Here is a 16,099-nt window from a genome sequence, read left to right as displayed (position 1 = left end):
CCTTGGGATAGACAGAATTTTTATTTTATTTTTTCCTCCTTTGCTTTCAGGTGGGTAACTCACCTGGTCCCAGAGTAATGTTTGCAGATAAAAAGCTAGAAGACAGGTGGTATTAAAATGTTTTAGAAGTCAGCTGCCTCTCAAGCAGCTTTGAGGTCTTAGAGGGACTCAGTAAGAGGGTGGTGTGTATTTCTAGACCCGCTGCATGTGTCCTGGTTCACCAGTGGGCTGCTTAGCTGCTTTGCCTAGCTTTCCTTTTTCAGACAAGAGGCCCCTCGTGGTTTGTGATTTGGAAGCAAGCACTGAAGCTTTATTTAGTGAGGTATCCGATTGTCACTCTTTGGTGGTTCAGAGTATCTGGGCTTTTTTTTTTTTAAAAAAAAGGGAGGGGGGCAGGACAGGACATGCACAGCAATAAATGCCTTCAACCCTAAGTTCCATCTAGTAGGAGACAAATTTTGAGGTCTGATATATTACTGCTTCTCCTAGTCCCACCCTGCCTTGTGGGAAGTATGGGTACTGAATGGAGTCTGCTTCCTGCTGTTTTCTCAGGTTACACATCTCTATCCTCTGCTAGTGCTGCAAAGGAGCTGCAAACAGTACAGGTTTGATCTGGCTCTTGGCATGCTTTGTGCACCCTCTCTTTCTCTTAATATATTGTCTTTTATTTTGGTTCCAGCTGAACAAATCGGATTTCTTTTAGCAAAACTGGATTTTAATTTTCTTCTTCTAGAAGGGCAGGAGAAACTGCTTTCTTCCCAGCAGTGCTGCAGCCCGCTGCTTTCTGCTTGCTGGCCCCTCACCTACCACCTCAGGCTGCCTCTAGTTTCTGCAAACAATTTAGGCACCTGTTCTTCAGCCAGGTTGCAAGTGTGGTTGATTTATCTCAGATTTGTGGTGCATTTAAGCTACTGGACATTTCTTTCAGTCAGCCAAGCTCTCTTGGCACTGCTGGTCTGTGGAAAACAGAAAAATGAGTTGTGCAAGTGTGCTGTAGGTAGAAGATGAAATATTCCCAGTCTGGGCAAAGACTTTCTTGTGCATTCTCTGCCAGATTGTACACAGAAACTAAGTTACCTAGTGAGGAGTCCAGCGGTGTCCTGCTGGGGTTGTAGATATTAAGCAGGACAAATTGTTAGGAAGGATTAAGTCATAAAAATGTAAGAGTAAAAAGAGATTAGGAAATCTAGTACAGCTCCCTGCATGGAGGCATGGTCTAACAAGGTCTGTATCATCCATGTCTGTGGGAGAAGCAGAAAAAGCTTCAACAGGCTGGGTAAAGGTGATGGCTGGTCTGGCACAGCAGCAGGTGAAAAGTACTGAGGATGACAGTGACCTTGGAGGGTTTGTTAACTGCCAGATATACATGTAAAAAACAGAAAAGTCACCCCTATTTTGCTCATCTCATTTTGGGTTACTGTAAGCGGTAGACCAAGCCTGCTGCCACATTGCTGTGTTTAGTTTCAACAGAGCATTCTGTCAAACTGAAAATCTCCATTCTCCTCTTTGTTGTTTCTAATGATAATGGGCTTCAACACATACACGAGCATTTCATGCTCTGGAGCAGTAGCATGGCAATCTGCTCTCCTCTTGGAGGAGACAGAATAGTCCGACAGAGAGATGCAACTTCAGGGACATGTTGAGGGGACAGCAAGACCTGCACATTGCCTGCAGCCTATGTGCAGCTGCTGCCAGATGCAAGGTGCATTTCTTGGCTTCCTTATTTATTGATGATGATATGTCAGTTACTTTATCTTTGTTTTGCTAGGGTCATGCATTAACCTTGTCTTAGGAAGAATCAGAGGACTAAATGTCTGTTAAGTCACTTTCATCTTTGGGATATGCTTAGGTGTCATAAGGGTAGGAAATGTCTAAAAGCTCAACTGAATCGGAACAGGAACTTCCAAAATTCTCATACATGATTCAAAAACATCCTTATGGAAGAGTATAGGTGCTCCCTGTTCCCTGTCTGTACTAGTGAGATTAGTAGTGCTTGAAAATACCCGGTATCTTTGCACACCCATATGTGCCCTTTGTGCAGTGGTCTCCCTTTTCATCAGCTACGATGAGACAAAATATGCAAAGATGTTGTAGATTTCATTAGTCACACTAGTTTATTCAATCTTCTCCTTTGCATAAGAAACCAAGGCTTGCACTGATCTCTGGGAAAGAATGTGCTCGAGCTTGGAAAAGCCGTCTGCCCAAGTGACACTGCGGCACGGCAGAGGTCAGCAGCGCGGGTGCAGGAGAGGGGGCCCGGCTGTAGGGTTTGGTGCCATCATTTGCAATTCAATCCCATAGAGTTCCCTCTTGGGGGAACAATTCACTAAATACAGAGTTGTTCTTTTTTCCTAATTCACCATATAATTCACCTCCCAAGTTCAATTAAGAAGCAATCTGTTTGTGACTGGAAGCAAGCTGCATTTATTTAGAAATACAAAATTATCCTTTGCTACAGCAAAGACTGCATGCCTTAATAATTCTGGTGGTGAATGGCTGGTTGGGGCTTCCTTTAAGCAGAATGGGATATTATGTAAAGAATAGTATACTTTGGAGTGAGTGAGAAGTCCTGGGGCTGTAAAATTTAGCTGAGAAGAGGAACTTTTGTTGAGCTTGAGCTTAAGGAAGTGACCAGGACTGGGCATGAAAGAAAACAAAGGGAAATCTTAGGATGGGACATTGAGGCTGGAAAAGAGTGATAGAGTTCAGAGCAATCCATCTTGTTGAATCAGGCTTGTTCCTGTTCACACATCTAGTGGCTTTTGTCCAGTCAAGCTCTGTTAAATTATGGTACTTCCTTTGGGTGACAGTCCCCTGATTTAATGTGTCTCTTGGACCAGGAAGCCTTAGCCTATAGTCAGCTGAGAGTCTGGGTATTTTACATTTCTCTGGTTCATTTTATTGCTGTATTTCATCATCCCTTTCTTAATATTCTAATTAGCTACAGTAGTATAATGTTGGAGAGGTAGAATTTGATACCATCCTCTCAGCCCTCTTCCAGGGTGCCAGACGTGTACCTTTTCCCTGTCCTTGCCCCTTTGGACGGGCTGGAGAAGGGTTTGTGAGAAGCCAGTTCCAGAGCAAAAAGAGAGTTTTTCAGCTGGCAAAGCAAGACTGGTTCAGGGGCTGGAAGATGTCCAGCTGTCTTGAAAGTGGGACGTTTCTCTTGGAAATGTCCGCACAGCATCCAGCAGAGCTATATGACTAACAGTATCTCTCTTTCTGCATATGGTGTTTCATTGTTCTCTTCATGCTTTACCTGGCCACCAAGACTGTAGAAACTTGCCCTTGCTAATACATCTGCAGAAATCAGCTCATTCAGCCTCCCTTCAGGGGACCCATGATAGCAAGATGTGGAAGGAGAGAAGTGGAGAACAGTGGTGGCACCAGCACCACCTTTCTAAAGCTGTGAATGTAGTCTGTGCCAGTTTTATGTTATACATCTTGCTGCATCAAGTGTTGTGCTCTCTTACCCTAGGCACTGTTTTTGAGTTTTCCCTCATACTATAGTCACCATGGAGAGCTTTCCTGCCAAAGAGATTCTGGTTGGTTTTCCATGTTGGATCTGTCACTCTTGTGGCTTGCTGCCCAGGTTTCCAAACTCTGTAGTTGCCTCTAGCTTCTGTGGTATTCCTAAATTGGACCTTGCAAAATGGAAAGACCAGGAAATGTGGAAGGCAGACAGCTAGAGAAAGAAGAGACTGGTTCTTCTCTTCCCTCTACCCCATCTTCCAACCATTTTTCTGTCCCTTTCATTGCATTTTTCTTCTACTACCCATGTCCCAAGTGGCCTTGTACTGCTGGATGATCTCCTAGTGCTCCATCCCTCACCACACTTGGCAGCTGCTGGTGCTACGTAGATCTCAAGACTTTGATTGTTGGTCAACCTGCTTTTGAGAGATGGTGAAAATTTGAAAGCTGTCACAGGAACTTCAAATGCTTTCTGGAAGACTGTTTTTGGCATAGCTCAAGTAACCAGTTTAACAAGAGGCTGAAGCAGGTATGCTGAAACACTGTGAAATGTCCCAAGCCCCTTCCTTGTAGAATTCTGGTTTGACCTGTGAAGATCTGCACCTATTGAGATGTCCAGATGCTGATTTTTAGAAATTCATATGTATTGTTTTGCACTCAAGCAAGAGACATCTAAACAAGCCTTAAGAGGCTTTGAAGCACAGAATTTGGTGTACCTTGTTGGAGCCTCCATACTTTTCCCCCATCTCCCTGGGCAGATTTTATGGCAGGGTGTGAAATCATTAAGCACTCTAAACTTTATATTAATTTAGACATTTTTTTAAGAAACTGGAAAATGCATTGCAAATATACTGCTGCTTCTTTACCCTTTTTGAAATCTTTAGCCTCTCTGAGGTTTTGGTTGTGGTTTGTTGGTGTTTTGTGTGTTCGTGTGGTTGGTTTGTGCTTGGTTGTTTTTTGTTACTTTGTTTGTTTAGTCTTCGCTTTGCTAACTAGTATTGGGAGAGTTAGTTTAGAAACAGGCATTTTAGGGGAAGCTGAAGATAGTGGTTGTGGGAAGAAAGACTAGAAAATATTTTGTGAACAGAATAATATATTTACCAAATCAAGAAAGAAGATGTGTAATTCAGGGTCTTTCCAGTGGGTATAGGCATCACAGAGAAGGACTTCTCTTTTCAGGTGAAGCTGAATTCAGGCCAAATGTTTAAGAGCTGATAGAGCTTATAGGACTGAATGTAGATCATTCTTTGCCTTGACAGTGTACCTTTTTTAATTTGAGATTTTATAGTGGTACTTACAAGGAGCATGGTAACAAAAGTATAGCTCCTATTCTCAGTAACTCTCCGTGGAACTAGCCTTCCCCAGAAGAGACTTTCTGCCTATTTAGCATATGGAGAAAGTAGGGCATAGGATGGTAACAAGTTGTAAGATGTCACTATAAGCTAGGAACAAATCTAGGAAAAGAGCCCAGCTTTATCAGGCTCTTAGACTTCGTTCTTTGTAGAGAGCGATCAGCCAGTTTGTGTGGCTGCAGATCCACAGATGGCAATCACTGACAGCTGCTGTCCTTCCCGTGTCAGAACTCTGCCAGCCTACTCACCAGGAGTTGTGTCTCTGCTCTTTTTCCTTTTCAGGAGGCCTGGGAGAACAGTCTTTTGTGTCAAGTGAGAACGCCACTTCAACTGATCGCAGTAACAAAGCAGTTAAAAAGGGTAATGTGGTACCCCACCCAGACCTTTGGGTATCTTTTATTTGCTTTTTTTACCTCCTGTAAAACATGTTTTGTCCGTGTACATGTGTGTGCCTCCGTGGCTAGGAGACCAACCTTGCCCAGGCATCTACATTTGTTGCTGTTCGTGGGTTTGTCTTGTATAGCATGGTGGGTTGGCCCCATCCAGCAGACGAGCACCCACACAGCTGCTTGGTCACTATCCCCCCTCCTCCAGCAGGACAGATGAGAGAACAAGAAGACCAAAAGCAAGAAAATGCATTGGTTGAGAAAAAGTGTAATAAGTGAAGGAAAGAGAAAAAAACCAAAGCCAAGTGATAGTCAGTTGCTCACGTCTATCCACAAGCAGACTGATGCCCAGCAAGTTTGAGCAATAGTTACCTTGGGAGACAAAACCTCACAGATTTTATTGCTGAGCATGATGACATATGGTATGGGATATCCATTTGGCCAATTTGCATCAGCTATCCCTTCTGTATCCTCTCCCAGCTTCTTGCACTATCCCATGGCTACTTGCTTGGCGGGTGTACAGTTCTCAGCAGAGTGAGAAAAAGAAAGCCTTAATGCTGTACAAGCACTTTTCAGCAGTTGCTTGAACATTGGTGTGTTATCAACATTGTTTTAGCCACAAATCCAAAACCTAGTACCTTATGGGCTGCTATGAGAAAAGTTAACTCCATCCCAGCCAGACCCAGGATGTACAGGAAGCCATGACTGTCATGGGACAGCAAAAACATTTTACTCCAAGGCAGAGATGTAATGCTAGCTGGCTGATCCTTGCTGTAGGGGTGTTTCAGCTAAACCAGTTTAAGTTTCTGTTGCCCTGAAGCGGGGCTATCACCCAGGCCAAGTTTTGCAGTTGGCTTCTCCCACTCATGTAGGTAAGGTGTTGTTTACAGGATCAGTCTGGACCTGTGATCTTACAGGCATTCTCACAGGAGGAAGAAGAACAAAAGGCAAATTCCAGGCTTTGTCCCGCAGCTCGAAGCAGAGTGTTGAGTGGGGAAGGGCTGGACCTGGTGAAGCAGGAGGGAGGGTTTGAAGTTCATTCCTTTCATCCCCCTGCACTGCCTTAATTTTTTTCCCATTGTTTTGATCCCTTCAGCCTTTACAGTAGTGGTTTGCTTACTGGTGCTTCCACTGGAAGGATGAATGGGAAGAGAGGCTCTCAGGAGCCCCTCTAGTCAATGGAGGAAGGTCTCAGCAGGGCTTGTGCATTTTCATAACCTGGCAGCTTGAGAAGCAAAGTTGCAGCCGGTCTTGTTGATTTCCACACAAATTACAAGACCACAACTGGAAGCTTCTCGAAGCTTCAGAGAGGACACCAGCACTGAGGAGCCACTGCCAGCAAAGCTGCCTCTTTCTAGGTGGGGAGGGAGTTCCCTTTAGGCCAGCACTCTCTGCAGGTGTAGCAATCCTTGTGTTTAATTACTGCTTTGCTGAAGTCCAGCTGATGGATTGGCTGTGTGATACAGGCACCTTAGCCAAGAAGTGGTGTCTGTGCAGCCCTGACACATGCTAGTGTTGTTTCCAGAGCACTGGAGACCTAACATGTGAAAACAAACACTTTTACGTAATACTTTTCAGCCTTGACTAGTGTAAGTTCCAGTCTGAGTGGCCTGTCCTCTTCTTCCAAGGCCAACTCAAATGAGTAATTCTTGCTGTTGTGAAGCCAGCCCTGCCTGAATAAACTTTTCCCTGCAGATCTGGATGAGTAGGGCAGGTTGAGAACATACAGTGGCATCTGGGCTTGTTTGATCTCACTCCTCCCATTCCCCTCGTTTAAGTGCTGTGTCCCCATCTACGAAGTTGCTGTTGGAGTGGCTACAGACGGGGGAATGTCCCTTTACACCTTTCTGGCACAATAGGTTTTGCACAGTGCACGGGGAGGATCCAAAACAAGAAGGGCCACGTTGCTACAGATTAACTGTCTCTGAGTCCCAAACAAATCACTGGCAAATCTGGCTACAGCTTCAGGTTTGCATTAACATCTCGCTTTTTCTGTTTTTCTTTTTCTGAAGCTCCAGGGTATTACCTGAGGGCTGCAGGTGGAACTAAAGAGGATTTAAACAGTATTGCCACTCTGTCTTGCAGACGGCAGGCAGAATACAACGCTTGCGAGGAACCCGAAGAGGAAGGAATATACAGATGAGTCTGGGATGGATACACACTCCTCTCCCAGAGTGCGCAGGGCAACCACATCCAGGGCTGAGAGGATCTGGCCAGGGGGAGTCATCCCCTATGTGATCGGAGGAAATTTCACTGGTCAGTAGTGAAAACGTTGCTCCCTGTTTGCTCAGGGGTGAGTGTCTCAAAATGTGAGGGAGATCTCGGGAGCAGACTTTTCCCACAAATGACTTGGGTCCTTAGGAACCTCTCTCCTGAGTCAGGGTGGGCGTGTGGTTGCACAAGGAACTGTGGAAGCCTGAGAATGAAGTGTGCAGTTTCTTGGAGTCCAAGAAATAACTGGGTGACTCAGTTACTTTTCTTGATTGCCAGCACATGTGAGCTGCACTCGCCCTGTGTTTCCTGAAAGGGATCCTCTCTGCTGTTGCAATAGCAGGAGCAGAAAGACACTGGGGTGCTTTGTGAATCCTCGCTTGGAGAACTTTACCCGTGCACTCTGCTTCCTGACCTGCTGGGTTTGCGCACCAGACTTCAGGGTCTCCTCTAGCTATGTAACAGTAACAGTGAGCTGGATCAGAAGGTCTCCAGAGTATCTGTTTTAGAATCTCTATAGCATCTCCTGGGCACTGTCCAAGCTAAAATGTCTCTTGGAGTGCAGCAGATCTCTTGCAAGTCTCTCATGCAAAGCAAACAGCCAACTTGCTCTGATGCCACCTCTCCATAGCTCAGTGGTTCCCTGTGGGATTAGTTTCCTTGACTCATGGATGAGAAGTGCTCTGTGCCTCACTGGAGCCAGCTCTTTCCTGTCTGTTGTTCCCCCCAGGCTGCCTCCACCATGTCCCACTTAGTTCCAGCAGACCATGTTACCTTGGGCTCCTGTGGTGCACTTTGTCCCAGTAACAAAGGGCAGTTTGTACAGTGTGGGTTTGTCTCCCCAGTCCTGCTCCTTCTGCTAGTTTGGGGTGATCTTCAAGACCTCTTAAACATATTCATCCAGACCTTACCTCATTCTGGAACACACACTGTTGCCAGGAGTCTGAAGCCCCAGTGGAAGGGTCTGTGCACCTCCTACAGAAGAAGGGGCTTGTGCAACCTGACAGGATGTTGAGTAGCCTGATAGCCACAGCTGTTGCTCCACACTTGTCAGAGAACAACCACCACTACCCTCAGGGGCTGACAAGAAAGTCTTCTCCGTGTTACAGGTTTCCCAAACCAGTCCAGAATAGATAAAACCATCCTTCCGTTTGGATGAGTATGTATGAAGCAGCTCTCACCATAGCACAGTTCTCTTCTGTGTTCAGCTTGGCATTTTACCTCAGCTTAATCCCATGCTGGAGCTCCTCTCTGTGTTTCTTGTGCCTTTCTGATGTACTTCTGGTTTTTTTGTCCCTCTCTAGTCCCTCTTGAGAGTGTGAGCTTGCTCTGCAGGCTGTGCTGGAAAGGCAGTGCTGTAAGGAAGCCTCATGGGGCCATGTACCACTCTAGGGCATCGCGTCCCTGCTGTCTGTGTGACTGTTCTGGATGCTGTGACTGCTGCAGGTGTCTGACTCCCTGGGGAGGGAAGGTCCTGTGGCTTGTCTTGCTACTGTGAGACAGGCATAAAATCCCACTTCTCAGATTCTCCAGTGAATCTCTACAGCTTCTTACACTGTCCCAAGACTGCCTCTGGTTCCTATATGGTTTTTGCTTATAATTCTAAAGATAAACTACCTGATGACAGCTTTGCCTCAGTTTTGGGAAGCATCTGTAGCACTTGTGGGATTCCTGGGTCTTGAAAGATGTGTGTGGTCATGTTACATTATGTCCTGAAAGCAAATGTGGCATGCCACTGAGTAGCTGGTGGTATGCAGATCCCTAGTAAGGTGGTGTTTCTCATAAGCAGAAATATTGATGTGCTTAACCAAAACCGCTACCTGTTTAATTAGAGCAATTAATCAAGCATAAGGATGATACAGTAAATTAGCACTGTAGTTGGAAGTGGGTCCCAGATTCCTAGAGGTGTCTACAGGTATAAGATTGACTGTTCCTCTATCCAGACGAAGTCTATATGAGGTTTTCATGAAAGCCAGACCTTCACTGTTTGCTGCTCTTGGATTTCATTTTCAGGAACCCAAAGAGCTATCTTTAAGCAAGCGATGAGGCACTGGGAGAAGCACACTTGTGTGACATTTGTGGAGAGAACTGATGAAGAGAGTTTCATTGTGTTCACGTACAGAACATGCGGGTAAGTGATACACACATTCCCTGCAGCCGTCTGTGTTACAAACGTCCCTTTCGTTGATGAACAGTTTTAAGTCTAGCTCTGGTCAGAATAGACCAATGGCTACATGGGGGAATCTGTCACAGAGATGCATCTGGTCGCTTCCAGTAAGATTTGCAAGGATAATTTAGTATTTGCTCAGAAGAAGATGCTAAGCCTTTCTAGATTATTTTCCCTGGGATAACACTTAAGTTTATATATGCATTTTTATAGATATGCACTTATGTGTTTTATTTATAAATATGCACACACATAACGTAAGTACACATAGCGTATGCGGCTGCTGACCTGTCCTAGATCCTGCCAGATGCCATCTCCTGTTGCTATATCTCAAGCTTCCACTATTCATTGATGTGCTGCATGGGTTTGTGGGTTTTGTCTTCCAGATGCTGCTCATATGTGGGTCGCCGAGGAGGTGGCCCTCAGGCGATATCCATTGGGAAAAACTGTGACAAGTTTGGTATTGTGGCTCATGAGCTGGGTCATGTGGTGGGTTTCTGGCATGAGCACACACGGCCTGACAGGGACCAGCATGTCACAATCATCAGAGAGAACATACAGCAAGGTAAAAATAGCACTTCAGTTCATTCCACTTGGCTTTTGGGTAGGTGGAAACCTTTCTTACAGGACTTGTGGAAAACCCTAGTGGTCTGTGAGCTGGGATGGAGAAGAAGACATGTTGCTAGTCCTTACCTAGAATAGGGGTCAGAATAGTTGGGTGAGTAGAGATTTTGGATGGCCAGCTGGAATTGTTGGGATGTAGGAGTATATCCCTTTCATTTTAGGTGCCCAGAGGTAAAAGGCACCTTTTTTTTTTAAGTGATTTGTTTTTTCCCTTTGTGTTTGGCATCACAGGTCAGGAGTACAACTTTTTAAAGATGGAGGCTGGGGAAGTGAACTCGCTGGGAGAGACCTATGACTTCGATAGCATCATGCACTATGCTAGGAACACATTTTCCAGGTGATAATCCAAGGTTAAATGTGCTTAGGACTATTTTCAGTAGTTGTGATTAGCTCTATGGGATACATGGAGCCTAGAAGGAGACCTGTGGTTTATTGCAGAGATATGTGATAGTTGCAGTGAGCTCTGCTGCATTGCAAAGCTTGGAAAATATTTGAAAAAGCAAGGTGGGTGAAGAGAAATATAGTGAACTGCTGTTTTCCCCTCCCCACTATATTCACCCAATGCTGATAGTCTTGGAGACCTTCCAAAAGCATGTTAGCATGTTTTGCAATCTTCCCAGCCAGCATGCATGTATGTGTGTATGTAACTGCCCACCTTCAAGGGGATAATAAAAACACCGTGAATCTTTTGGTCATCCAGCTTGTGCTTTGAAGTGACAATATTGCCTTCCAAACCTCGAGCACGTTTGCCAAGGGGGGAATTTAAACTCTGAACCATGATCTTCAATTGCTTGGCTATTTTTTTTTAACCATTTATGCTTGTGCTTTAGATCACGACCTCTGCAGCTCTGTGATTCTGTGTGACTGGATTCTTCATGGAGAAGTTTTCAGTCCTGTTCCTGCCCCAACTAACTGGCCAATTTTTGTGTAGCCTGTTTGCCCTTGACTCTCATCTCATCCCATTTTGTGATTAGACAGCTCTACTGGGTAGAGAGGTGAAATGAGCAACTTGGAAAAAATTATCAAACTTGCTGAAATGGTGTTTGTTCATGCAAGGGGGAGATGGTGGCTGAGCAAGGGTGCTTTGCAGCCTTCAGAGATTTCTTTGGACCAAATACCCAAAGCAAACAATTTTTCTACCCCTGAGGCATCTACTGGACCCTTCCAGCATTTTGTAGTCTCTAAATGGTTAGAATTGTCTTACACAAAAGCAAGATTAAGTTATTACTGCCATTTATATTGTGGATGCCTTTGAGTCTGTGTCTCTTGAAAACCAGGGTCCTTCAGAACACTGCTGGGCCAAAAGGGGATAAAAATGGCAAGAGTCCTTCTAAATTTAAATTGGTGCTTAATAGGATTTTTAAGTCTGTTTTCTTTAAGCCCTTTGTCTCTGTGACCCACCTTCACCCCAGCAGCAGTCTTTATGCAGTAATTGAACTGAGCACTAAGTGCCTCTGTGGGCCGATTGTGCTCTCATCATAAATAGGCAGTGCTGGGAACAGGCTTTTGCTTTACCAAGACCTCTCTTGACATCTGCTTCCCTAAGAGAGCAATGCTTACTTTGGCCAAACAGTAGAGATTTGTGAGTGTATGCATATCTCCTTCCCACCTTACAGTGGTTTGCAGGTGCTGGCTAATTGCAACCAAAACTCATAAAGGCATAGAGCCCGTGGAGATATTGACTTCCAGCAAGTTTCATTAAGATGAGTAGCTGAGAATGGGGGAGATCCTCTGTGTGACACTGCTAAGGGAAGAGCTGTAGTGGCTGTGTTAGTATGTTTGCATACACCAGAACATCCACATAGCAAAAAGATGGTCTGAGCACCCCACCACTGGAGACAGGACGTGTGAGGAGGAGGTGAAGGACACAGTCGTGTCTGTCGCTCATTGTCTTGAAGCAACTCATACATGGCGCTTAGCACAACTGTGTCATTTATGACTCCTGTGAATACTGGTGATAGCAAATCATATGGTGTTTGCCGTGGTCAAATGCTGCTGCAGATCTGAGGCCCTTTTTATTCTAAACTTTGTGCCTGGAACAGAAAGGGACAGTTTTTCTGAAACAATGAGTCCTAGTAGTGGAAATTGTTTCCAGTGGTGCTCTTGAAAATTTCTGCAGGAGTCACTGCTCATTTTCAGTTCACAGCAAAACATGTTTCTGATTTGTGTCTGTAGCTAATAGGAACAGGCGTATGGCACAAGAGACTGTAATGACAGCAGTAACAGGTTTTTACCATGGGAACCTCTATTCTTGTCTATGTCAGAAAGTTGCCTGTTTTGCAGAGTATGGCTGCAGGCTTTTATTTCCTGGTGCATTCCTTACAGACATGACAGCGAATGAAATTGAATATTGCTGTCTCATTAAACAATTTCTTTTACTGCTGTCAAGACCCATAAATGGTGGCTTAGCAATAAGAAAGTTTGAACCTCCACAGAGCCCTAAGCAAATAGTGCGTTACCTTAATTCACTGAGCCTCTTGCTATTAGACATGGCAGCACAGCCTGTTGTTACAGAACATGACCTCTGCAAAGCTGCTGTTTGAATCAGGATGCTGGTAGCACTGCCTATATGTCAAGGGGCATCTTCTTGACATATTGGCAACACACCATCCTAATCCTGCACCATACAGACACACAGTGCTTACATCCTCCACAGGTGTTACTGTGTGAAGTAGGGTTATGTTGTCTCTCCTCTGCAGATGGGGCTATAAATGCAGAGTTAGGACAAAATGTAGCCATAATACCTGCAGCTGAGTGCTTAACCTGCCTTGAACATCTGCTTCCTTGAGTGATGTTTAGAAAGCACCTGTATCTATTGCCCTCAGATGGGATGGTGAATATTCAGCATTTCTCAAGATCACTTGATAATTTCATAATGTTTATGTAACACCTTACACATTCAGAGTACTATGTGGGTGCTAATTACTCTTGAGTGCTTTTCTGCTTAAACTCTGTTGTTCTAGTAGCAATGGTGGGTCCTGGACAGCAGGAGAATGGAGCATCCAGGATTCCTGATTATTTTCTTACCTCTGGGAAGGGAGGTTCGTTATCTTATTGAAGAACAATTCTGGTGTTAAACAGAGCAGCTCGGGCACTCTTAATGATGTCCACTTGGTGTTGATTAATTTGTGAGCCAAAGTATTAGTGCTCTTGAAGACGCTTGTGAAATGTGCAACTTAAAATCATAAATGTTGTTCAGCAAATGGGGTTTGGGTAGACAGCATGGGGCTGCTGGGACCTGTGCAGTTTAAACAAGAAAGACACTCTCCTCTGTTCTCAGTGTTTTTGATGGTAAAATGAGAGGAACTATACTTGCTGCCTCCTAATCTGGAGTCGTGTTCAGCAGTACATGTCAAAGAAGCACAAAATTCAGTTGGTAGAAAAAGCAAAACTAGAAATCTTACTGGTCCAACCGTAAGGTAAAGCCTTCTGAAATAAAATGTGTTTAGCAAGTAATATAAGTGATCACAAGGTAATTTGAAGCTGTGGGATGTCTGTGTTGTGCGAGCAGTCCCCTAGGTGTATGTTATGGTCTGGGGGCTATGAGTATGCACTCATGAGGGCTGTAATGGGAAAAAATCAAAAGTTTGCATGGGCAAGTGGTGATTTCTCTTTGTCATTCTTCCCTGGTTCAGCCTGGAGATCTGCAGAAAGCATTTCACTGGCCGCAGAACTATGTCCCTGCCAAATACCAAGTTCTTCTGTGAACTCCTGAGGAGGCTTGAAAATTTAACTGTGGGCAAACAGACCTGTTTCTCTGTTTGTGTTGTTTCTGGAATTGAAGAATTTATTTTTGATATGTAAACTTCAAAAAATTGAGCCTGAGGCATGCCATGTGGAATGCCAGCCTGAATTTGTCAATCAAAATGTGATGGGCTCACCTCAGAGATTGTAAGCACTGATTTTAGGGCTGATCAGGAATTTTCCTGCCACTGAAAAAAAACCCACATCCCCCATGCAACAGTAGATTCCATTTTTTTAAAAAAATGTCCTTCCCCCCTATTTTTTTCTTTAGTTTTAATATTTACAACAGAATTTTGCCCCACAATGTATGTTTAATAGAATGATATTTTCTGTTCAAGAATATTGGCTGCAGCTCTGGACAGCTGTGATCCAAATACTCTACTTGCAGTATTTACTTAAAATTAAACCAGTATAAAAAAAGCCCTCTCGGGCTCCTTCCCAAAGCTCTTACACAGCTGAGCAGTCCAATGAACGGAATTACTTGTTTACTTAGAGCTTAATCCATACTTAAAGACTCTTATATCAGGACTAGGCAGCAAAAAAATTATTGCTTCTGCCCTGATTTCCCATCGGACTCCACAGACAGTTGTATTCTGTCCTTCAGAAAAAGAAGTCTGCCTCCCAGATGTGATGCCAAAGTTTCAAACTCACTGGCACCTGTTAGACATTCAGGAGTGCAGTGAGATGGTTTCTGTGGACTGGACAGCCTGGCCATGAGGCCTTGGACTTTCCCAACTTGGAGCTCAGGTTTCTGATCCTCGTTCTGCCTTTAACCCTGTAGCCCTAATACTGAGTTGGGGTCTCTTCAGCATGCGGGCTCTTGCCTGGATGCGTGGGCTTTGCATTTTGATATAAGTGGGATTAAATCTTTTTCTGGACTGACATCAGAAGTGCAGTAGAGAGTTCCTGAGTATGAAGTACCACATGGAAGAAATAGGAGTGAGGAAAAAGACGCAGAGAGAAATGGAGTCATTAGCTTGGAAACTCATGGAGAACAAAGATAGAGCACTGATCTTTTTCACTTGTCTCTGCCAACCCAACTCCATCTGCTACTGAACAAGCTCCCCTTTCCTCTGCTCCTTTGGCTTAAGTGTCCAATCTGTGCTCCTGCTGAGCCAGATGTGCCATGAACCTTCTGCAAGAATATTTCTTTACCTGTTCTGATTTACGGCAACGAATGCATCTATACTCAAACAGAGGCAGTGGCAGTCTTGATATATCCAAAGACAAATTTACTGACTTGGCAGACTTGCTTGTATATTTAGAAGGTGTTGGCTGTAGTGAGAAGGCCACCTCATTATGTAGTTATCACAATATACATTACTCTTGCTTGTTAGCATGGGATATATGGCAAAGGGGATGCTGTAGGGGGCCTGCCAGGATGACTTCTTGTGCATCGTGTCACTTTCCCTATGTCACTCCTCTTTGTCTCTGTGTTCTTCCATTCAGAGGCGTTTTCCTCGACACTATCCTTCCCCGTCGTGACGATAATGGGGTCCGGCCAACCATTGGTCAGCGTATTCGCCTGAGTCAGGGAGACATCGCTCAGGCGAGGAAGTTGTACAAATGCCCAGGTAAATATGGCTTATGGAGATGGCTCCAGCTTTATTGTAGACACATGGTTTTACCTGGAAAGCATTGGAGTTCAAGATCACCTTAATGGTCCCTTTGACAAAAGAGACTTGGGAAACATAGACAATCAAATGCTTCAAGCTGGAGATGTGGAAGAATTGAACTTGCCCAAAATGTGTCTCCTATTAGCACTTTGCTGGAATTCCTGTTTGGTTTGGGGATTCAGGTTTGTCCAGTGTTCTCTACTGAAACTTAGTAAGAGGAGCTGCAGAGTAGGCTGGGGAGGGGGGCTAAGCCAAGACTTGTATTTTGCTGTTGGCTCCATATAAATATACTGCGTAGACTTAAAGGTGTAGGCTTTGTTCATAGCAAATTAAATCAATGTACAAGACCATGGACAGAGTGGGGACTAGCAGTTAGAAAAGTGGCAGAGAGAGATCTGGTAGACCAGAGTCTCTGCACACCAACAGACTTCTGTTGAGTTATTTATATAGGTGGTGTTACAGGGGTGAGCCTTAAGGAAGCCCAAAGTGTGTCTCTGTGATTATAGTGTGTTGCACTGGGGTTTGGGA

At 44.5% G+C, this 16,099-nt stretch overlaps 1 protein-coding gene across 1 annotated transcript in view; it reads left to right on the top strand.

Moving 5' to 3' along the window:
- Positions 1-16,099, top strand: part of TLL2 (tolloid like 2) — a gene marked incomplete at its 3' end in the record, with an annotated part of 89,386 nt that overhangs the window by 45,516 nt on the left and 27,771 nt on the right. The window contains exons 3-8 of the mRNA XM_080347682.1: positions 5,106-5,183; positions 7,295-7,465; positions 9,434-9,551; positions 9,974-10,152; positions 10,443-10,548; positions 15,405-15,529. Coding sequence (XP_080203808.1) covers positions 5,106-5,183; positions 7,295-7,465; positions 9,434-9,551; positions 9,974-10,152; positions 10,443-10,548; positions 15,405-15,529 — 777 coding nt within the window. The remainder of the gene's footprint in view (positions 1-5,105; positions 5,184-7,294; positions 7,466-9,433; positions 9,552-9,973; positions 10,153-10,442; positions 10,549-15,404; positions 15,530-16,099) is intronic.

This window comes from Nesoenas mayeri (genome assembly GCF_963082525.1).
Source record: "Nesoenas mayeri genome assembly, chromosome: 7".
Taxonomy (NCBI): Eukaryota; Metazoa; Chordata; class Aves; order Columbiformes; family Columbidae; genus Nesoenas; species Nesoenas mayeri.
The sequence above is the reverse complement of the archived record's forward strand: the minus strand, read 5'-3'. Positions and strand labels throughout refer to the sequence as shown.